Source organism: Verruconis gallopava (assembly GCF_000836295.1).
Source record: "Verruconis gallopava strain CBS 43764 unplaced genomic scaffold supercont1.12, whole genome shotgun sequence".
NCBI lineage: Eukaryota > Fungi > Ascomycota > Dothideomycetes > Venturiales > Sympoventuriaceae > Verruconis > Verruconis gallopava.
Window position 1 is genome coordinate 605,001 of NW_015622148.1, and position 18,265 is coordinate 623,265.

The 18,265-nt window shown below is 56.5% G+C and overlaps 5 protein-coding genes across 5 annotated transcripts; 3 read left to right on the forward strand and 2 right to left on the reverse strand.

The window, feature by feature from the left end:
• Positions 1 to 465: 465 nt before the first annotated feature.
• On the reverse strand, positions 466 to 5,009 carry PV09_04412 (uncharacterized protein). Its single transcript, XM_016357753.1, has 2 exons — positions 1,985 to 5,009; positions 466 to 1,925 (listed from the first exon to the last, which is right to left on the reverse strand). Exon 2 carries the CDS (start codon positions 1,759 to 1,761, stop codon positions 526 to 528), a length of 1,236 nt encoding a protein of 411 aa, XP_016214545.1. The 5' UTR covers positions 1,762 to 1,925; positions 1,985 to 5,009; the 3' UTR covers positions 466 to 525.
• Positions 3,286 to 5,009, forward strand: PV09_04413 (uncharacterized protein). Its single transcript, XM_016357754.1, has 2 exons — positions 3,286 to 3,397; positions 3,457 to 5,009. Exon 2 carries the CDS (start codon positions 3,495 to 3,497, stop codon positions 4,773 to 4,775), a length of 1,281 nt encoding a protein of 426 aa, XP_016214546.1. The 5' UTR covers positions 3,286 to 3,397; positions 3,457 to 3,494; the 3' UTR covers positions 4,776 to 5,009.
• Positions 5,010 to 6,045: 1,036 nt separating this feature from the next.
• PV09_04414 (uncharacterized protein) lies at positions 6,046 to 7,676 on the forward strand. The gene has a single exon (XM_016357755.1). It carries the CDS (start codon positions 6,395 to 6,397, stop codon positions 7,172 to 7,174), a length of 780 nt encoding a protein of 259 aa, XP_016214547.1. The 5' UTR covers positions 6,046 to 6,394; the 3' UTR covers positions 7,175 to 7,676.
• Positions 7,309 to 9,795, reverse strand: PV09_04415 (uncharacterized protein). The gene has a single exon (XM_016357756.1). The coding sequence runs from the start codon at positions 9,144 to 9,146 to the stop codon at positions 8,763 to 8,765; it is 384 nt and encodes a 127-aa protein (XP_016214548.1). The 5' UTR covers positions 9,147 to 9,795; the 3' UTR covers positions 7,309 to 8,762.
• A 2,512-nt stretch (positions 9,796 to 12,307) lies between these two features.
• PV09_04416 (uncharacterized protein) lies at positions 12,308 to 16,447 on the forward strand. The gene has a single exon (XM_016357757.1). The coding sequence runs from the start codon at positions 13,011 to 13,013 to the stop codon at positions 14,742 to 14,744; it is 1,734 nt and encodes a 577-aa protein (XP_016214549.1). The 5' UTR covers positions 12,308 to 13,010; the 3' UTR covers positions 14,745 to 16,447.
• The last annotated feature ends 1,818 nt before the right edge of the window (positions 16,448 to 18,265 follow it).

The following is an 18,265-nucleotide window of genomic DNA, read 5'->3' on the forward strand; positions in this document are numbered from 1 at the left end:
ATCTATCTACATTTCGGGGAGAGTAGCCGTGTCTTCGCCCGCTCTTCTTCGTCCGGCCCGTGGCCCCCCCCCCCCCCCTCGTACGTCGTTAAAGGTTAGTGTACAAACCGTTTCTCCGACTTATGCAAACTCTGTGACCAAAAAAAAACCTGCTCAAGTAACGCCTGCCTCAGAGGACCAGAAAAGAGGGGGGTTTTGGTTGGGGGTAAAAGCAAAAGAAGACGACGCAAGGCGTGAGGAGATTCAAAAGGCGAGGATGGTTTGTTGTGGGTGGTGGTAAGTGGGTGGTGGTAAGTGGTTGGGGGAGGAGGAGGGAGGAGGAGGGAGGAGGAGGAGGAGGGGGTGTTTGTTGTGGCCTTTCGTCTCGACCGTAGCCAGCCACGAGGCGATTCCCGGGTCTTTTCTCCGCGCAGACGATACGGGAAAGAAGTTCCAAAGAGAAGAAGAAGAAAAAATCGGATAATGTTTTCTTATTTTTTTTTTTTTTTGGAAGGTGGCGGGGAGGTTCCGGGCGATGTGGGGGTTTCAGATGTCGCTCTCGCTGAGGGAGTCGCCGCGGGCTCGGCCTGCGCCGCCGCGTCGGTAGCCCGAGCTCGCGCTCGGGGGCGGCTGGCGGTGCCTGCGGGCGCCGACCTGGCTAACCGAGTCCTCGACGCCGACCTCGCCCTTGCTGAGGCCGGGGATGTGGTGCTCGTACACCTTTGTGCCCGTGTCGGACGAGCCGGAGTAGTCGGAGCGGGGCGCGCCGCTGCGGTGCTGCTTGCGGGGGCTGCCTTGGCGCGACGACGAGGCGTGGCTCATGGACTCGCGCGAGGCCCGGTGGGAGCGTCGCCCGCCGTCGCCGGAGCGCTGGCTCGGCGCCGGCGTCGGCTGCTCGCGGAGCGGAGGGAGCTGGGTCGCGCCCGGCCGGTACGACTCGTAGTAGCTGACCTGGCGGATCGAGGACTGCGTGTGGCGCGTCTGGGCCTCGCTCCGGGGCGCCGTGTACACCGACGACTCGGCGTCGTCGCCCTGCTGGAAGCTGTACGCGGCGGAGGGCTGGCTGCGACGCGGCGCCTGGCGGTCGCCGGCCTCGCTTTCCGTAGCCTTGGACTTCTTCTGCTGCTTTCGCTGCTCCTTCTCCAGACGGGCGGCTTCCTTCTGCTCGGCTTTCTCCCTGGCCCTCCTCTCCTTCTCGGCCCGCTTCAGTTCCTTCTTGTCAACCGCCGGCGCGGGAGTGACGTCGGACCGGTCAGTGTTCGAGTAGTCCCATTGCGAACCATGCATCGACGTGTTGATCCCACCGACTTTGGCAGCCTTCTCATGCTTGTACGCAGCAAGCTCGGGGTCGTGTCGGCTGGTCTGACGGATGTTGCGGTAGCCTCTGCCTTCTTCGACCTCGCGCATCTCCCCGTCGTCGTAGCTGCTCTCAGTGCTTCTCGTGTAATCGCTCTTAGCCCACTTGGGAACCACGCTGCCGCCGCCGAGCTTCGTGCTCTTGGTGGCATTGCTCAGCGTCTTGCCGTCGGGGCCCTTTCGTCTCAAAACCGTGCTCTTGTAGTCCTCCCAGTCGTCCTTCGTGATCCGCTTGAAGCCACCGTTTTTCGCGATGAAGAAGAAATAAATGGCGGCCAGGACCATGAATCCGCCGATGATAGCGAACAGGGCGAGGAACCCGGCGTTGTTGAAGGAGTTGCCGGGCACCTGTCCCGTCCCCAGTTTGACGTCACCATTTCCCTTTGGCAGATCTCTGCGCAGAAACTGGCGTAGTGACGGAGCCATGGGTGGTGATGATGTGAGGCGTAGTTTGTCCTCGTTGCTCGCAGCCCAAGAGCTGTCGCTGCCGCTCAAGGGCTGTGTGTTCGTAGGAAGCTCGTAGGTTCTGTCGATGCTTTGCGAGAAGAGTATTGATGTAGGACTGCGGGTAGACCGATGATTCCTAATATCTTGGTTGCAGTGAATTCGTTGTGCTCAAGAAAGTGAGTTGAAGGGGATGGAAACTCACGCAGACTTGGGGTTTGCACGGTAATAGTGCGTTGTGGTGAGGTTGGTGCAGTCAGCCTCGCTATTTCTTTAAGGTGGCTGGCAGTGCTGCGTCACTGTTTACGACTGGTTGCCATGGCAGGGATGTCGCAGTGCCAAGGCCCAACGATAGGGGATCAAGTCTTCAGGGTTCCCGTTAGGGTCCGTTCTGAATAATACGCATACCTGGTTCATTTCAGCACGTGTAGTCTAAGGAAAGGAAATGACAAGATCAACTCTTCACTACTTCCGAGTTACCCGTCTGCCACTCATACGGAGAATTTACACTCGCAGCCCTTGCTTCATGTAGCGTCTTGTGCGCCCAAGCTGGGCGTTTCTGCCATGTCCGTGACATAAGTTTAGTCTAGTTTGGCCTGACGAAGGATGCCCGTTCGTTAGCACTGTTCGACGCGAAAATCCGAGCTTCTCGTGTCAAGCTGCCAGATCGTCGCGGGTCTCGCGTTCCGCTGGTAACAACGCTTTGGTTTGAAAAAATGGCGTATGGAGTCTCCTGTGTCTGCGCCCGACTGACAATCTCCTCTACAATTTAAGGCCACCGATGAACAAGACGTGGAGAGATTTGAGGAGGCATTTCTCGTGCGTCTTCGAGGCGATGAATGGATAGAAACCTCTACATCGTAGGAGCTTGTAACAGACTCACGGTCAGGCTTTATAGTCAACTTTGAGTGCGATGTTCTCGGACTGGTTGTCCCATCCAATACCCTATAACAAAGAACTCAAACTGGGTCACATTTAAGAATTAAACATTCTTCTTGATCCGAACGGAGAAAGACTCATGGCTAAACATAAGATTTCTGTGTAGTGGACGACATTATCCAGTAAAACGAGATGCAAATGGTTAGGAGGATCTAGTTGTTCCAATCGCCTGAAGCGATCCGACCGCCTCACGCTTGATCGAATATATTACGACATGGTGCCCGTCCTGCAACGAGCGCAGCACGAGGCCTCTAGACGGATGCATTCGATACTCACACGGGGAGCTTTGGAAAAGGTACTGGTGACTCTTCCATTGCCCACCGGTCCGGGTGGAGTGACGGGCGGCCTTCGAGGTTTCACCATTGCGGCTTCAGGGCTTTCCTGAGGGGTACATGAACCGAAGCGCGAGCTGGATGCAGCAGCGTACGATGCAGCAACTCACGTTGACTGACTTGATTGTGTGGACGAGATGAGAGTGACAGGCAGGGTCTGGATCCTGACAAATCAAGCAACAAGGTGGGGTCCGTGAACGGATGTAACAGTAAGTTCTTCGTCTAATGACGCCGAAACGTATTTAGCTTCAACGTTCAGATCGGCACGCTGCGTTCGGCGCCGCCCCCACAACCGGCGGCCTTTGGTAGACCGAGTTGCCTGAGTTGGCAAGTGGTTCCTTTTTTGGGTGGGTTGACCAGGATGCAGGATGCTGTTGAAGCAACACAACGCTGACCTAATCAGCAGTCTGACATGCAGCGCTGGACTATAAAGCACGGGGAATAATGGCTCCTCACTTCCATCCTTCTGTTCCTCGCCATTCCGAGCCTTTTATCTGCTCCTGTCAACACGCCCGGCACGCCATGGCGTCCCCCAAATTCACGATACCCGACGAGTTCAAAGACCAATTGACGTCCGCGGAGCCCAAAGACAGCCGTTCTGACGACGAGATTCTGCAGTCACTCTCCGATTTCCGCGAGGTCACGTCGGAAAAGAACATCTGGTGCTACTGGCACTCCGGACTCGAGAACGTTCCCGCGTGGTGCAAGAGAAATATCGTTGACTGGGTCCGCATCAACGGGCCTTCTTGGACCGTTCGAGTCCTCGACACTGTGCCTGGATCGCCAAACAACATCTTGAAGTATGTTCCTGCCGAGATGCTGCCCGAGACGCTGATTCGCGGCACGATGGACGGACCGTACGCGGGCCCGCATGCGTCCGACATGCTGCGAGGCGCGTGCCTGTACCTGTATGGAGGCGTCAGTATGGACGTCGGAAACATGTTGATCCGCGAGCTGGACCGGATGGGATGGGATCAACTTTCGGACCCCAAAAGCCCACGGCAGATCTGCATCCCCCGGTTCTACGACACGCAGCCTGCAAACCATTGGGTGATGAGTCGCAAGGGCGACCCGTTCATCAAGCGCTGGCATGACCTGTTCATCCACGTCTGGAAGGATAGGACAAACTACAGTGGGCTAGCCGCACACCCCTTGATGGCATTCGCCACCGACCTTGACTTTTCAAAGTCCAGAGAAGCCGGTATGGAGTGGGAGTTCATCGTTGGCCCGGAGGTTGTTTTCCAATACATTACCCAGACGCTATGCTGGAGAAGAGTGGCCATGCTCGAGGAACCAGGCGAGGCTGGGTTCAACGGAGCAGAGTACCAACGCGACCACATCCTATGGTTCCGTGTACTGCCGGAATGCTGGCCCGCCGAGACCGTGGTCGGTTTTCGAGGGGAGTCGGCGTTCAACGCCTTCGCAACGAGACTCGATGCAGACCCGAGCTCAGAGCAGTACCAGAAGGCGTATAAGCTCGTGTGGAAGGCGCTGACGACGGCAAGCATGCAGAAGGTGACCCATGGCAAAAACCTTACCAAGACGCCTGCTCTCGGCCTGTTGTGGGATCAACCGGAGAACCAAGACAAAGACCACGAGCCGGGTACGTTTGCTGAGCTCTTCCGGTACGGTACGACGCACTTCCGGCAGACTAGGAAAGACCTGCTCTGGGAGCGGACGGAGAAGCCGACGGAGACGCTCAAGAGGGGACTGTTGGAGGTATAGATGAGGATAAAGGATGTTTCAGGCGGTTCTTTGTTCACATGAGCTCTGTTTTTATCATAAGTTCGCAGACCTTGGAGAGAGCAAGAACTCGTCGTCGGATCGAAAGGGAGACTTCCAGTCTTGCTACCTTTGTTGGGGAGAACTTGCAGATTGCTGGCGTTACATACGTATATATGTTACGCGCACAACTCCTCTCCTCGTTGAAGTGACTGTTTCTTTTACCCCCCCCCCCCCTCTTGGTTGGAAAGAATACTTTGCGGAACCGCAGTGATGATAGAGTCAAGGCAAAGTAGAGATCCAAGGAGGGCTCGAGAGCTACAGCGGACGATGTCAGACCCACGGGTAGAGCATCACGGCTCCATCAAGGTTCTTACGCGACCGCTGTGTGTGGAGACCATTCGCCAGAGGCGAGTGCTCTTTGGTGAAGTCGAGTGTTGTAGCAGTGAACTTTACTCCCATGCTTAAGTCGCTCTGCGTACATGCTTGGCAGTTAATGACTTACTTTTGATATCAGTCACCTGTGCCTCTGCCGTTACACAACTTAACCTACAGTGTTGTGCCAATGCAAAAGGATGGCACGTGTCTGCTTTACCGCTTGTTACTGTCGAGTGGAGTGACATGGTCTCTGAGAGCAAGCGGCAAGCAGCGCAAGGAGCAAGAGATACGACTCACAGCACTTGCCCTCGTATTACCACCTCGATCAAGGTTCACGCAGAGCGAGACATCACAGTGAACGCATAGCGCCGAGTTGAGGTTAGAAGCTGGCTCGTAAACAGACCCAGGACGTGGCTGGAACAAAGCAGCGCTCAAAACGTTGCGTACCGACCTGAAGGAAAAAAAGAAAAAAAAAACTCCTCGTGTTGAGCTATACCATCCTTTCGAGTCTCATGAGATCACTCGTTCGACATTGCAAGACGCCACAGCCGGCGAAGGTGAGGGTGGAAGCCCAAATGCCACCAACTAAAGGGGACGCCAGACCGCAGGCAGCGTGTTGTCGACAACTCTGGAGATAACCGCGTTGTGTGAGCAGCAAAGACACCACGACGCAGCCCGCATCGGGGCGTGTTTCTGTCATCCCGTTCAGCGTACCTCAGGGGAGTTTGCCAAAAAGTCTCGAGACCGTCCCTTCTCGGGCTCGGCGTCGGCAACCCGTTCGCCTTTCCGACAAGGCCGAAAAGCAGTTAACAGCGAGACAGAGTATGACGTAAGCAGCTGAAACTTTAAAAAAAAAAAAGAAGGGCTTGACTCCCCAGTCTCCTTTTTTTATCAGCCGACTCCTTTCAAGACGGAGACGGTCGTGACGACTTCAATCTTTTTTATTTTTATTTTTATTTTTTTTTTCGCGCCTTTGGCCTTTTGCCCGCGGAGTCCGGAAGCGCAAAGCGTGTCGCGAACAGGTCTGCATTGTGACCTGTTCGCTTCTTGTATTTCTTATTTTCATCCGTGCTTTCCGTTTCGTGCAGACGACAGCCAGAGAACCGGATCTTCTAGAATACCGGGGTTTAAGGGCCATCGCCCCCCTCCCCCGCTTTTTCTTAACTCCTTTGTCGTCGTCTTTTTTTTTATACAAACCCCGGAACGGTTTTTTGGAACGACGCCGGAGGCCCAGGGAAGGCCAGATGGCAGGGATGCGGCAGATCATCGCTCAGCATCGCAACGTCTTCACTCCGTCGCTGTACGCGCGCTTGCGCACCGTCTGGTTCGGCGACTTGCCCTGGGGCGCGAGGCTGGCGGACCAGGCGTGCGTGGAACGCTGGTTCACCGCCGGGCCGGAGGCGAAGGCCAGGTTCGACAAGCTGTGCGACGACGAGTTCGGCGCGGCCGTGCGAGCGCTCTCGCCGGCCAACTACCCCGTCAAAGGACTGTCGGACGCGGACATCGCGGCGCCGTTTGTGGAGGAGATCTACGGGCCCGGCGGCGTCGACGAGGTCGGCCGTGTCAAGACGGCACTGAGCATGATGATCTTGCTTGATCAGATCCCGAGGAACCTGTACCGTTCCAAGGAGACGCTCAGGATAGTGTACGAACACTACGACAGAATCGCGCTCTCGCTCGCGCGACACGTCTCGACCGCGACGCCGAGGCTGGACTTGCACCCCAGTATCCGTCTGTCGCAGCCCTTCAGGCAGTGGTTTTATCTCCCGCTCATGCACTCTGAGGACCTGGAGGACCACCGCCTCTTCAGTCGCATCTTGGAGGGGCTCGCAGAAGAGGGGAGAGACGATCCGGACGTTGTCAAATCCGTAGAGGACAGCATCAAGTTCGAAAAGCTACACGTAGCCATCCTGGAGCGATTTGGGAGGTACCCTCACCGCAACGCTTGCCTGGGGCGAGATTTTACGGACGAAGAACGGAAGTGGCTGGACGAGGGAGGTCAGCGATTTGGCGTAGCAAGTTGATAAGTTCGACACTGTGAATGGGGAAGGCGGAGGGGGAAAACGTAGGCTACTACAGGAGGTAAAGCTGTTTTCTGTAGGGCACAGAGATGCTTCTGCAGCACGTCAATTCATCTGGCAATGCCGTGGATAGTGTTCTTCCAAGCGCGAAAGCAATATAGCACCCGTTCTTCGTCGATGTGAGGTTTGAAAAAACCAAGAGAATCACATGACTTGAGGCTCATGCAGGTGAGCAAGCCAGATCACACCGCATGTGAGGTGACGAAGAACGCGATCCCCTACGCTTGTCTCGCCGTTTCCACCCCTCGCAAGCCTCGCAAGGGCAGCATTTTACTTTCCACGTCAGCCTTGTGACGAAATCATGACCGCCTTCGGCGCCTCATCTTCACGTGTGTGGTTGAGCAAAGAGAAGAGGAAGCGAGCAGCGTTGGCCGTCACCTGCATGGCCTGGTGGGACTTCCCTTCCAATAAAAAAACCACGCAATTATGCGCTCAACTATTCCAGGTTCCCAAGTCCTAAGTGTGTACGCGATCTAAAAGACCACCATCTTCAACCCCGCATCGCGTCCGTCTATGAGTCAATTAACAAAAAAGTGGCATGTGGGCATGGCCGCCAGGAGCTGAATTGCACTAGTGCCACTCGTATCTGCCCTTTCCCCAAAATCGGCGTTCGGAACCAACGTGATTGATGGCTAGGTAGGCAACCACGCCAACCAGTAGTGGTCGCGGTATTGGTGATAGCGTGCTGCCGTCAGAAAAGTCTAATTGATGGGCAGCATTGGAGAAATGATCAATTCACGGCAGGACTGTGCATGTGAGCAGGGCGATGCAGTAAAAGACGCCGCAGATAAAGTTTCATTTCTCAGCACACGACGTGTCAGACGTAGCCTTTGCCTTGCGTCAGATGGACTGCCGTTTTCCATCACAGCTCGCTGCGTCCGCCACAGCGGAAGGCTTTATATCTTTGGTATATAGTTTAAGGGGGAAAACCGTCCACTCCTTTTGGTCGTGCGGGTGCTTGCAGGGGCGGCGGGAAAGGGCGGACGTCGTATTCTCTTTTTCCTCCTTTCCTCTACGGAAGGGGTGGTTACACAAGACGTGATGCAGGCGGGGCGTCCACAGTGATAGTCCGTGACACAAAGGCCCCAATGTTCTGTCTTTTGCTCGAGTTATCCACTTGATCAGTTGGAACGAAAGTGTGCGGCGGACCGTCGTGGGTACCCGTATCTCGAAGGTGACGATAAGACAACGGGACGTATCCCCACGAGCGCATGCAACACTCTGGGCGGCAAACGTGCCAGAGTCGTGGCCGAATGTGTGCGAGCCGGGAACTCTTTGCGAACAACCCGATCAACGCACGAGAGTGCGCATAAAGTACCTCTGTAGGTAAGGATGAGGCGATAAAAGATGGGGAGGGGGAGATTATCGCTCTAGTCTCAGATCGATGGGTGAATGGATCCGCCCTCTCCCTGGTGAGACATCATCTTTAGCAGCGGTGGTGCTGCTGCTGTTCACTACGCACTCCCCAATCCGGTGTTGTACGTGCGCGATGCTCCACCAGGCTGTACAGCAAAGCTCGGGTGGAAGGGAATCAGGACCTGTACGTCAAAGTGCAGCAACGGAGATGCGTCCTATGCGTCCGATCGTGTCCCAACACAAGAATTTGCCATGCCATCATTTCCCTTTCATCACGTATCAGCCAGAAAGAAATGCCATTAGAACATGCAAGATGTCCCCACAGGGGGAGGGGGAGACTTTCACGTGCTGAAGCGTGAGAGCAGCCAGCAGGCAACAAGGAACCGGACTGACAGGTCTTCCGGGGGGGACCGTGTGTAGGGTTAGGTAAGAGGGAAGGGGGGCTGTTAGTGTGCACATTCGACCCGGCCAGGGAGGCAGAGGTGCCTAGACGAGAGGAAGTTAGGGGAATAAGAAAAAGAGTCAACAGCAGCGATGGGGAGGGCGAGTTGGAGCACATCGACTGGGATCGAACAACCTGGGCAGGTGCGGGCTGATTTCGTTATCGCGCCCCGTGATCGTCGATTGGATACCGGGGCAGTGGGTCGGCCAGGTGCGGAAAGCGTGCTTGCATGGTCTGTGTTCGTCGCTCACTGTACCTGAAGAGCAGCGCGCCCATTCGCTCGGCATCGAGCCCAGGATAAGCGCATGGTGTGTTCTGCCGGTCGGGAGCAGGTGGGAGCGAGCTACTTCGCCTGCCGCTGGAACAGAAACCCGTCTGGGGCCCGAGAAGCGACGCGAAAGATAGGGAATGTTTCACTTCTGCTGCTTAGGGCTGGCCTGCCCGTGTTTCTTCTGCACCAAGCTGCTTCAAAGTGAGGTAGTAAGCGACGTGTGAACCGGCGTTGTTGCGCTTGAGCGTTTCGGCCAGAGATTCTGCGGTAGGGAAAATTGGGCTGCCAAGGCTAGTTGCAGATTGCATGGCATGGTTCGAGGGAGTTGCTGGATCAAAAGCGGGCGGAACTAGCGCGCCGTGCTTTGTGTCGGGCAGCCCTGGGAGCCTGCTGCTACTGGGAAATCGCACACAGCCTGAAGCGGTGATTTATCGGGAACAAGGGAGAGTGCTAAAAAGGGAGGGACGGATGGTGGGAGAGACAGCAATTGATGACGATGACTGTGGATTGGATAAGACGAGGATTGGTAATTAAAAGAGGCAGTGCATGTTGAGGTGTGGAGACTGGTTGTCCATTCGAGAGCGTGCCTTTTTGGTGCAGCAGACGCGCAACACAACAAGCAAGCAGACAATTGGTGGGGTTATTGTTATTTCCTCTTTCTCTCTTTTTTTTTTTCTTTTCGCTCCTGCTGCGCTCTTCAAGACGTCATCTCTGGACATGTCGGGCGACATGGTAGCAACGGACACGCGTCGGGAGAGCGATAGGCTGGGCGTGTACAGCAAAGACAGATGGCGACTCGCTGCAGGAGGAGCGATGGGGGCGCATCCATCAATCATCGATGGCCGGTGCTGCTGGTTGGAGTCGGCAAGAGCGACGACCAGCAGGTCAGGATTGCCCAAAAAAGACGGCGCGACGGACGGGACGATCGTGGCTAGCGTGATGTGGCGAGACGTCGTTTGAAGAGAAGGTGCGATGAATCCTGTTTTCCCTTTTCTTTTTCCTCCTCTCCCGCCGCGTTGAGAAAGAGCCTGGGTGCATCGTGTGGATGCTCGCGAGCAAGGCACGAGAAACCTTTCGACGAAAGGCATCGGGCGGCCACAACTCGTTCGTTCCCAAGCAACCCTTGCTAGCGGGGCGCAGGACGAGCAGAACAAGCAGGACTCTACGCAAAAGGTGGACGCGGCAAAAAGCTGGGATGCGTCGCGTCGCTTGATTCTTACTCGTCGACCGATGCAAAACCGTTGCCCTTGTGTGTCGATCAAAAGGCATGAGCAACCGGAGCGTGGTGGGCTTGTCTGGCGCTCTGATTGATGCGGGCCTTCCCTACACCCAGACCATCCAGATGCTTGCCCCTTCCCACGGGCTGACGCCCCTCCTGTTGGCTCCGATCTCAACGACCCCGCGAACCGGGCAGTAGTCGTAAGAGCTTTGACGGTTGGGGGCGTGGAGATGCTCCGTCTTGCTGGCTGACTGACTGGCTGGCTGCTGGCTATGTCGAACAAGCATCGGCGATGTTCATGAGAAAGTGTAAGACGGGCATGTACATACATAAAACATAACCTCATATGCAGAGTAAGAGAGCGAGAGGGGGAGAGAGAGACCAACGATTACAAGGCTGCCTTTGGGGCACGACTCTCTACGCGGGCCACCATTCTAGCTTATGGCTAGAGCCCCAGGCGGGCCAGTCCATGAGCGCGTGCGTTTGTGAATCTGTACTGCGGTATGAGGGCGCAAGGACGAGGGCGTGTGTGTGTGTGTGCGTGTGCGTGTGCGTGTGTGTGTTGCGTGTACTCCACAGCGCGACGAAAAACGGCCCAGCGTTGGGTCGGGCTGTCTGTCCATCGAGAGGGATGACTTGTTGCTGCGCTGCGCGATGCAGCAGAGCGCAGACAGCGAGCGAGCAAAAGAAACGCACGGGGTTTCGCCCTGGACGCGGGCGTCGTTCTGCTCCCAGCGAGGTCTGCAACGCGGCCGGGCCTGGGATGGCGCCGGCCGGCTTTGCACAGTGGCTCATCCGGCGCTCAGAGGGGCACTTTGTGATAAGGCGGGCCAATCACAGCGCGCGAACGGGCTGGCGTCGGTGCGAGCTAGCGGCCGGAGTGTTTTTTGGGATTCTTGCGCTTTGGTCAGCGCCGCGCTCTCGTCATTCCTCTGCGGCCCAGCTCGAAAGCACTCTGGCCGGCCTGCCCGTCGCGAGCGCGGCACTGCACGCTTGTTCGATGTAAGCCAGCTTTAAGTTCCCAAGTCACGCCGGCGTCGTCGAGGGTTGACAGAGCTGTTGCCTTTTCCATTGCTCCCTCTTCGGCCGCGCTGCTGCTTCAGCTTCTGCCATTTTGCTTCTGCTGCTCGCTGCTTCTGCTACTGCTTCTGCTGCTGCTTTGCCCTGCGCTGCCTGCGGGTCTGCCTGCCCGCTCGCTTTGGGCCAGCGTTTGCCCGCTTTTGCCCGCTTTGCCCGTTGGCTTGACGTGCGCGTGCGGCTGCGCCGTGCCTGTCTCGCCGGGCCGGACTAGCTGCTGGCACTGGGTGCAGGTGCAGGTGCTGGAGCTGCGTCGGCCTGCTGGTGCGACCGCTTGCCGTGCTGGACGAGCTGCGCTGCAATCCCAGAAGACAGGCCGAGTGTCGCTGCTGGGGGTCGGGAAGAACGGAGGGCTGCGACTGCTCGCTCGCCAGCCCGCTCTGCTCCTGCCGCGGCCTCTGCCTCTGCGCCTGCCTCTGCGCCTGCGCTGCGCTTCTTCCGTCTTCTGCGCGACTAACCGCCAACCCCTCGCCCTCCCTGCGCGCTCCCTCAGCCCTCGCCCGTCGCCCGGGCTCCGTCCGCAGCGCCGTCGTCGACGCTGTGTTCTTCTCTCCCAGCCCGTTCCATTCCAGCCCCGTCCCTTCCAGTCCCGTCCGGTGCAGTCCTGTCCTGCCCTGTGCGCCTTCCCCCTTCGCTCCCTCGCCCCCTCCTCCTCTCGCTCTCCCGTCATTCGTCGCTCGAGCCATCTCCGTTCTGTTCCTCCCCACCCATCCTCCCCCCTCCCCCCCCAAAAAATTCCCATCCGCAGCTTGTCCTGAAGATCCAAACCACCAACCTACTTCGCGCTGCCCGCCGCTGCCTGCACATCTCTACCGTTCCTCCCCAATCCAACCACGTGCGCATTCCCCTCTGCCCCCCAGGACCATCCACGACTCCTTCCAATCTTTTGACATCGCCTTTGTTGCGCTCCTCTTGGTACCGCATCCGCCTCCGCCACGGCTGCTTCTCCCTCTGCTCTGACCTCGCTCCACTGCTCCACCACCTCGAACGCTTACGCGCAACCCTCCTCTTGCAATTTCGCTCTCGCCATCTGACTGTCTCATGCACCTCCGTTGGCAGCTCGGCACCCGCTAGCTCTCCAACAAGCCTTCGCGCAGCGACACGTACGCTTTTCACGCACGCATTCTTTCACTCTTTCCACCTACCCGACAGCCCTCTCACGCCGTCACGTCGCTCGGCGCGCCGTCTTGCCCCGCTGTTAGACCGCATTGCGACGCCGTTGCGCGCACAGCGTCCAAGTGGCTAGACGTGCAGCCGCTTCGGTGTTGGTGAGACACGCGCAATCACCGTTTGCGCACACGGTCAGCCTTACGATCGACAGCAAAAGAACGCTTCTCCCTTCTCAACTGCGCGCCCTTTGGCGACACCGACTTGTGCTATTTTCGCCCCCTTCTGCGACGACACTAGAGTCTGCATGGCCGGACGGCTGGCGTCCGTTTCTAGTGCGAGTCCTCCCAGTGTGTCCATCTTCGGTTCCGCTGCCTTTGGTGCCGCTTCCCCACCACAGCAGTCCTTCGCGCTCACCAAACCTATGAGCGCAGACGTTCTCACAAACACCATGTCGTCGCATTCCTTTGGCTTGTCTCCTATCGGCGAGCGCCGACCGACCGAGTCGTCCGCCTCGTCACTGTTGTCGAAGCTGGAGCCCACCACGACCGCCCATCAGGACATGGAAAACCTCCCGGCCATTCTGATGCGAAAACTGCCTCGGAACACGACCCTGGACGTGCTTCGTACCATGCTGCTGTTCGCAAAGGACATGGTCGACGTGAGCTTCGTGGACCCCGAGTATCCCGAGGACGCGTCGTATTCATCCGCCGTCGCGCGTTTCCTTACGCTGAACGGCGCCAAGGACGCAAAGGACAAGCTCAACGGCAAGGCCATTTCCAACGATGCAAAGTTGCTGGTCGAACTCTTTCAGAGCGGCATCGCGTTCCCTAGCGCGCGCAGAAACACCGTCGACGGTACAACCTTGCGCCACGCGTCCAGCTCGGCTTCCTCGACAGGCTCCTCCGGCGCCGGCCTCAGCACGGGACGGCAGAGTTCGCGCTTCAACGGCACGTTCCAAAGCCTGGAGAAGATGTCGCCGCCAAACGGCTCGCTCGGCAGCGACAAGTTTCCCGCCCCGGAGTCGAAGGCGTCCATCCAAAGCCTGTTCTCCCCTCAGTCCCCACTTGCCAACGCGACCGTCTCCAGCAAGTCCATGATCAACGACGATCCTACGGACGAGACCGGCAAGCTGCTCAACGACCCGGTCGCGTACGCACGCAGTGGCGAGAGTGCCCACATGCCAGGCTCGAGGCGGCCCACGAACCCGGAGATCCCCACGTCGCGCTTTGCAGGTCTGTCGCTACTTTCAACTGCGCCCGGCGGCGTTCAGTCGCCCCAGACCAACGGTTACGTGTCCCCTCGCCCAGGGCATTCCATGCAGTCGCCCAGCTCCGCCTTTTCAGCCGGTGGCATGAACCCCATGACGAACCTGAGTCCCTCCACGGGCTTCCCTATGGCACCGCCGTTCCACCAACGACACCCACCCCCCAATCCAGCCGACCAGAACCCGCCGTGTAACACACTGTATGTGGGCAACTTGCCCGTCGACACGTCCGAAGACGAGCTCAAGTCCGTGTTCTCGAAACAACGCGGATACAAACGTCTGTGCTTCCGTACAAAGCAGAACGGTCCCATGTGCTTCGTCGAGTTCGAGGACGTGTCGTTTGCAACCAAGGCTCTGCACGAGCTGTACGGACATCCGCTCCACAACAGCGTCAAAGGCGGCATTCGGTTGTCCTTCTCCAAGAATCCGCTCGGCGTCCGCTCCGGCCAGCAGACCAGCGGCCTGCAAGCCTCCTCTATGGGTCCGCCTCCGGGCATGCAGGGCATGAACGGCGGACCCATAGGAGCGCCTCCGGGCTTCTCGACCGCCACGGGGCCCCCGCCAGGGCTGCCGAACCCGAACCCAGCCGCATCGCCGCTAGCTTCTGTCAACGGGAACACGAATTACGGTCTGTACGGTGCTGCCGGTGGATTTGGCATGTCAAATGGCGCGTATGGACCCTCTATGCGACAACCTATGCCTATGCCTTCCACTATGACCGGCAACCCGTTCCAAGGCATGAACAACGATTACATCTCGTTCATGGGTCGATAAGAGAGTGTTCACCACATGCTCAAGCACCCCAACCCTCACCCACTGTTTTTGATCGTTGTTACGAAAGGCGCAAGCAAGACGGGACACTTGCGCACGCCTCCGTCAAATCACTAACGGCATCGATCGTTCATTTACAGCATCAATCTTTGCAGCGTTGCGACATAGCCCATGGTTTTTCTCAGGCGTTAAATCATGAACATATGAACATTGTTATCCAATCATCTCTTATCATCGAGCCTTGTTGAATCATCGGATCATCATCGGATCATCATCGCTATCTTCGTCATTGTCATTGTTCCACCGGTGGAAGGCATAGCAAACGAGCTGTTTTTTTTTCTTTTTTTTCATACTTGGCCCAAGATCATCTCGATCAATTTTTTTTGGTGGCTCTATTGGCTTTGGCTTCACACAAAGAGATTCCCCCCCTTGCGCGCGCATCGAAATCACATCACTTGATCTTTTATTGAGCTTTACTTGGGATACGGTTTCCGCGGTCCGGCGTTGCATCTTGTTGCGGGGCGCAGAAGAGGGGATAGGCAAACGAAACTTGGACGCGTTGACTTGAGGCGGCAGGATTGGGGGCCCGTGGCCTATCTTTCCCCCCCTTATTTCCTCGATCACCTCTCGGCTTTTTTTTTCTTTTACTCTTCCTGATCGTCATGTTCATGGCTCTTTGTTTTTGGTCTGGATCGGATACCTAGAAAGCGCTTCACGCGGACAGACAGTTCGTGTTCTTGGTCGGGGCGTTTCAATGGTGAACATCTCGGCATTTGGGTCGGAAAAGTGGGTTTTCATATACACTTTTCGTTTGGATGGAAGGTCGACTATGCATCTCACGGTTCCTTTGGCCTGCGTGAGGTCTCTATGCTCGATGCTTCCACAGATGACGAGCCTGGTCTGGCAAAACTGTCGTTACGGTTCTGTGCGATTCTCTTAGGCGCTTCCTGTCACTTTCAACATGGCGCTACGTCCTGCTTCATCGTCATCCTTTTTTTTTCCCTTGTTCGCTGGCTCTCTGAGATCTACTGCCGCGCTCACCCGTCACACTTTTCCGATTCGGCCTCGCGTTCCGCTCTTACTAGGCCCAAACCTACGTCCATGAGGCCGTTTGCGAATGATGGAAAGAAAAGGCAATGCATCATGATGGGTTAACATTTGTCTGGAACAATGGGGGGCTGGCGTCCAGTCTCAGGGACGGACTGAACATAAACAGGCATGTTCATCGTCATGCGATGTGCCATTACACTTCTTTTACACACAAATGCGGCGTTTTTTCCTATTTTCATCTTCCAACATACCCTTGTCATCTGTCTGTCCTTACGATATTTCATCACACGGTCTCGTGCTTATAATCACCCGCGAACGAGGAGGGCGGCTTGGTGCAGACAGGTCTTTTCCATCACGTTCTGGCCCGATCGACAGCCACGACTGCCGTCGTCTTTGTCCCCATCCTTCTTCATTGTCCAATTTGCATGACACGAAGTGTTTCCTTTTGGAAGGAGAGCGGGGGTTTAGCTTGATAGCATAAGGGAAACGGTTGGGAATACCTATCTGCAGAGGATAGGGCTTTCGATGTATACGACGGTTTGTTCACTTTTCACAACGTCTGGCTTTCGCTAGGTGGCCGCCCTCCAATAGACCTTCGGGGAGCACGCGCTGGCGATACCGGGCGGAAATTCAAGATATCCTACTTTCTCTGAGACGTAGTCCTCGCTCGATTTCACTTTATCCTCTAGACTTTGTCTTCTTCTTTTCTCTTCTCTATCGACGCTCTAAGAACTAGTTTCAACGTGTTAATAATCCCTCCACACGCCCCTCAACCACTGATGCGCAGTCAGAACTTGCGCTCTGTACGTATATCATCATTCGTCCTGTGCCCAACGAGCTTCCCCCGATCCTCAACCCCCCGGTTGCCTTGTTCGATTGCCTGAAGCGTCCCGCGACCTGCGAATCGGGCGAGCATGCTCGAAAACCTTACGGCACACACGCACCTTGCGGCCCTTGCAGGTGCTGCCAGAGGTTCCCCGAGGCGTCGCGCAGGGCGTCAGCTGATTCGACACCGGACACGAAAGATTCATCCGGACGCCCGTTGTGAGAGGTGCGGCGCACGCGCATGTGTGTGTGTGTGAGAGAGAGAGAGGCAGAGAGATAGCAGCGTACGCTTCGGCGAGGACGGATGTAATTCCCTGCCTGTCTCTGGCCGAGACAAAACCCGACATAAAAGCATAAAGAGAGAAAAACAACGACAAGAAGGAAGATGGGAAGGGAAGAAAGCACGCGTCTTGGCCAGTCACTCCGATCCTGGACTTTTCCACCGGGCTTTTGACGCGAGCCGACTCGGGCTATCACGAGCCTGGACTCCTTGCGTAAGCTGGACAGTGAGAGACCCTCGCACACTTAGATACACACGCTAACACACACGCACACACACATATATATATACATAGACAGACACAGAGGGAGGAAGGAAGGAAGGAAGGGAGGGACGGAGAGAGAGAGAGAGAAATTCTGTTCCCGGCTTCGAACTTGGACTCCTCTCGGACCGATGCGCTACTGTTTTAACGTCTCTCTCTCTCTCTCTCTCTCTCTCTCTCTCTCCCCACGCTGTCGTGATATTTTCTCTCGCTCTTCCTTCCGCCATGTCGAATGGAAGGGGGGAGTGTGTGACTGGCGTATATGCGACCTGGGCTTCGAAAGGCTGAACCCGGTGGCAAAAGCTACAAGGCAGCGAAGAATTATTTTTTCAAAAAAAGAAAAAAAGCGGTTAATGCTACACCAATTTTCTCTGGCTGTGAGGAAGAAAAGAGGGGGGGGGAGGGGGGAAGGACGTGGATCGTCGCTAGGCTTGCGGCTCATTGTTGATGATGAGCCTGGGCTGCGACCTTTCTCTTCCCTGTTTTTTCTGTTTGCCTGGCGGTATGCCCTTTCTCTGTGCGAAGGTTGGCTAAGTCCGGTGCGCTGCAGGGATCGGCGATGTGACTGAAGCTTTGGCTTTTTACTACGCACCTACTCCTGGGTGCTGTTGGGGGACAAAAAAAAAGCTAAAAATCGTGGTTATCAAAGGCTGTCGAGATCCCCTTTCTTGGTCCAGTGTTGTGAAGGCAGGCCAGTCGACATGGGGGAGTGACGCCTTGCCGGCACATGATAGCGATCCGCAGGTTTTGATAAGGCGAAGGGGAACGGCACAGGTGGTGAGAGTCGGGAGAGCCACATGGACTCGCATCTAGACTCTTTCTTTTATTTTTTGCCCCCCTCAAAACTTGCCGGACCAGGGCGACTCGAGGCGTGCAGGTTTGGGAGAGCTAATCAGGGAAAACCCAAGCAGAACATGCATGAGGGGCCAAATGTCAATCACGGGCCGGTTGCCCAGAGCCACGACCAGCGGCATCCTTTTTATCTAGAATGGGAACCAAAAGGCTTTTGAAAAGTTGTCTTTGGAAGCATTGAATCTCTGCCGCGCCCTATTGCCACCGTACGCCCAGTCCTAGACCGCAGATCCTTTCGGCAAGACCCCCACGAAG

Coding starts and splice junctions, on each gene's coding strand:
- PV09_04412 (XM_016357753.1), bottom strand. CDS start 1,761: ATGGCTCCGTCACTACGCCAGTTTCTGCGCAGAGATCTGCCAAAGGGA.
- PV09_04413 (XM_016357754.1), top strand. CDS start 3,495: ATGGCTCCTCACTTCCATCCTTCTGTTCCTCGCCATTCCGAGCCTTTT.
- PV09_04414 (XM_016357755.1), top strand. CDS start 6,395: ATGGCAGGGATGCGGCAGATCATCGCTCAGCATCGCAACGTCTTCACT.
- PV09_04415 (XM_016357756.1), bottom strand. CDS start 9,146: ATGTGCTCCAACTCGCCCTCCCCATCGCTGCTGTTGACTCTTTTTCTT.
- PV09_04416 (XM_016357757.1), top strand. CDS start 13,011: ATGGCCGGACGGCTGGCGTCCGTTTCTAGTGCGAGTCCTCCCAGTGTG.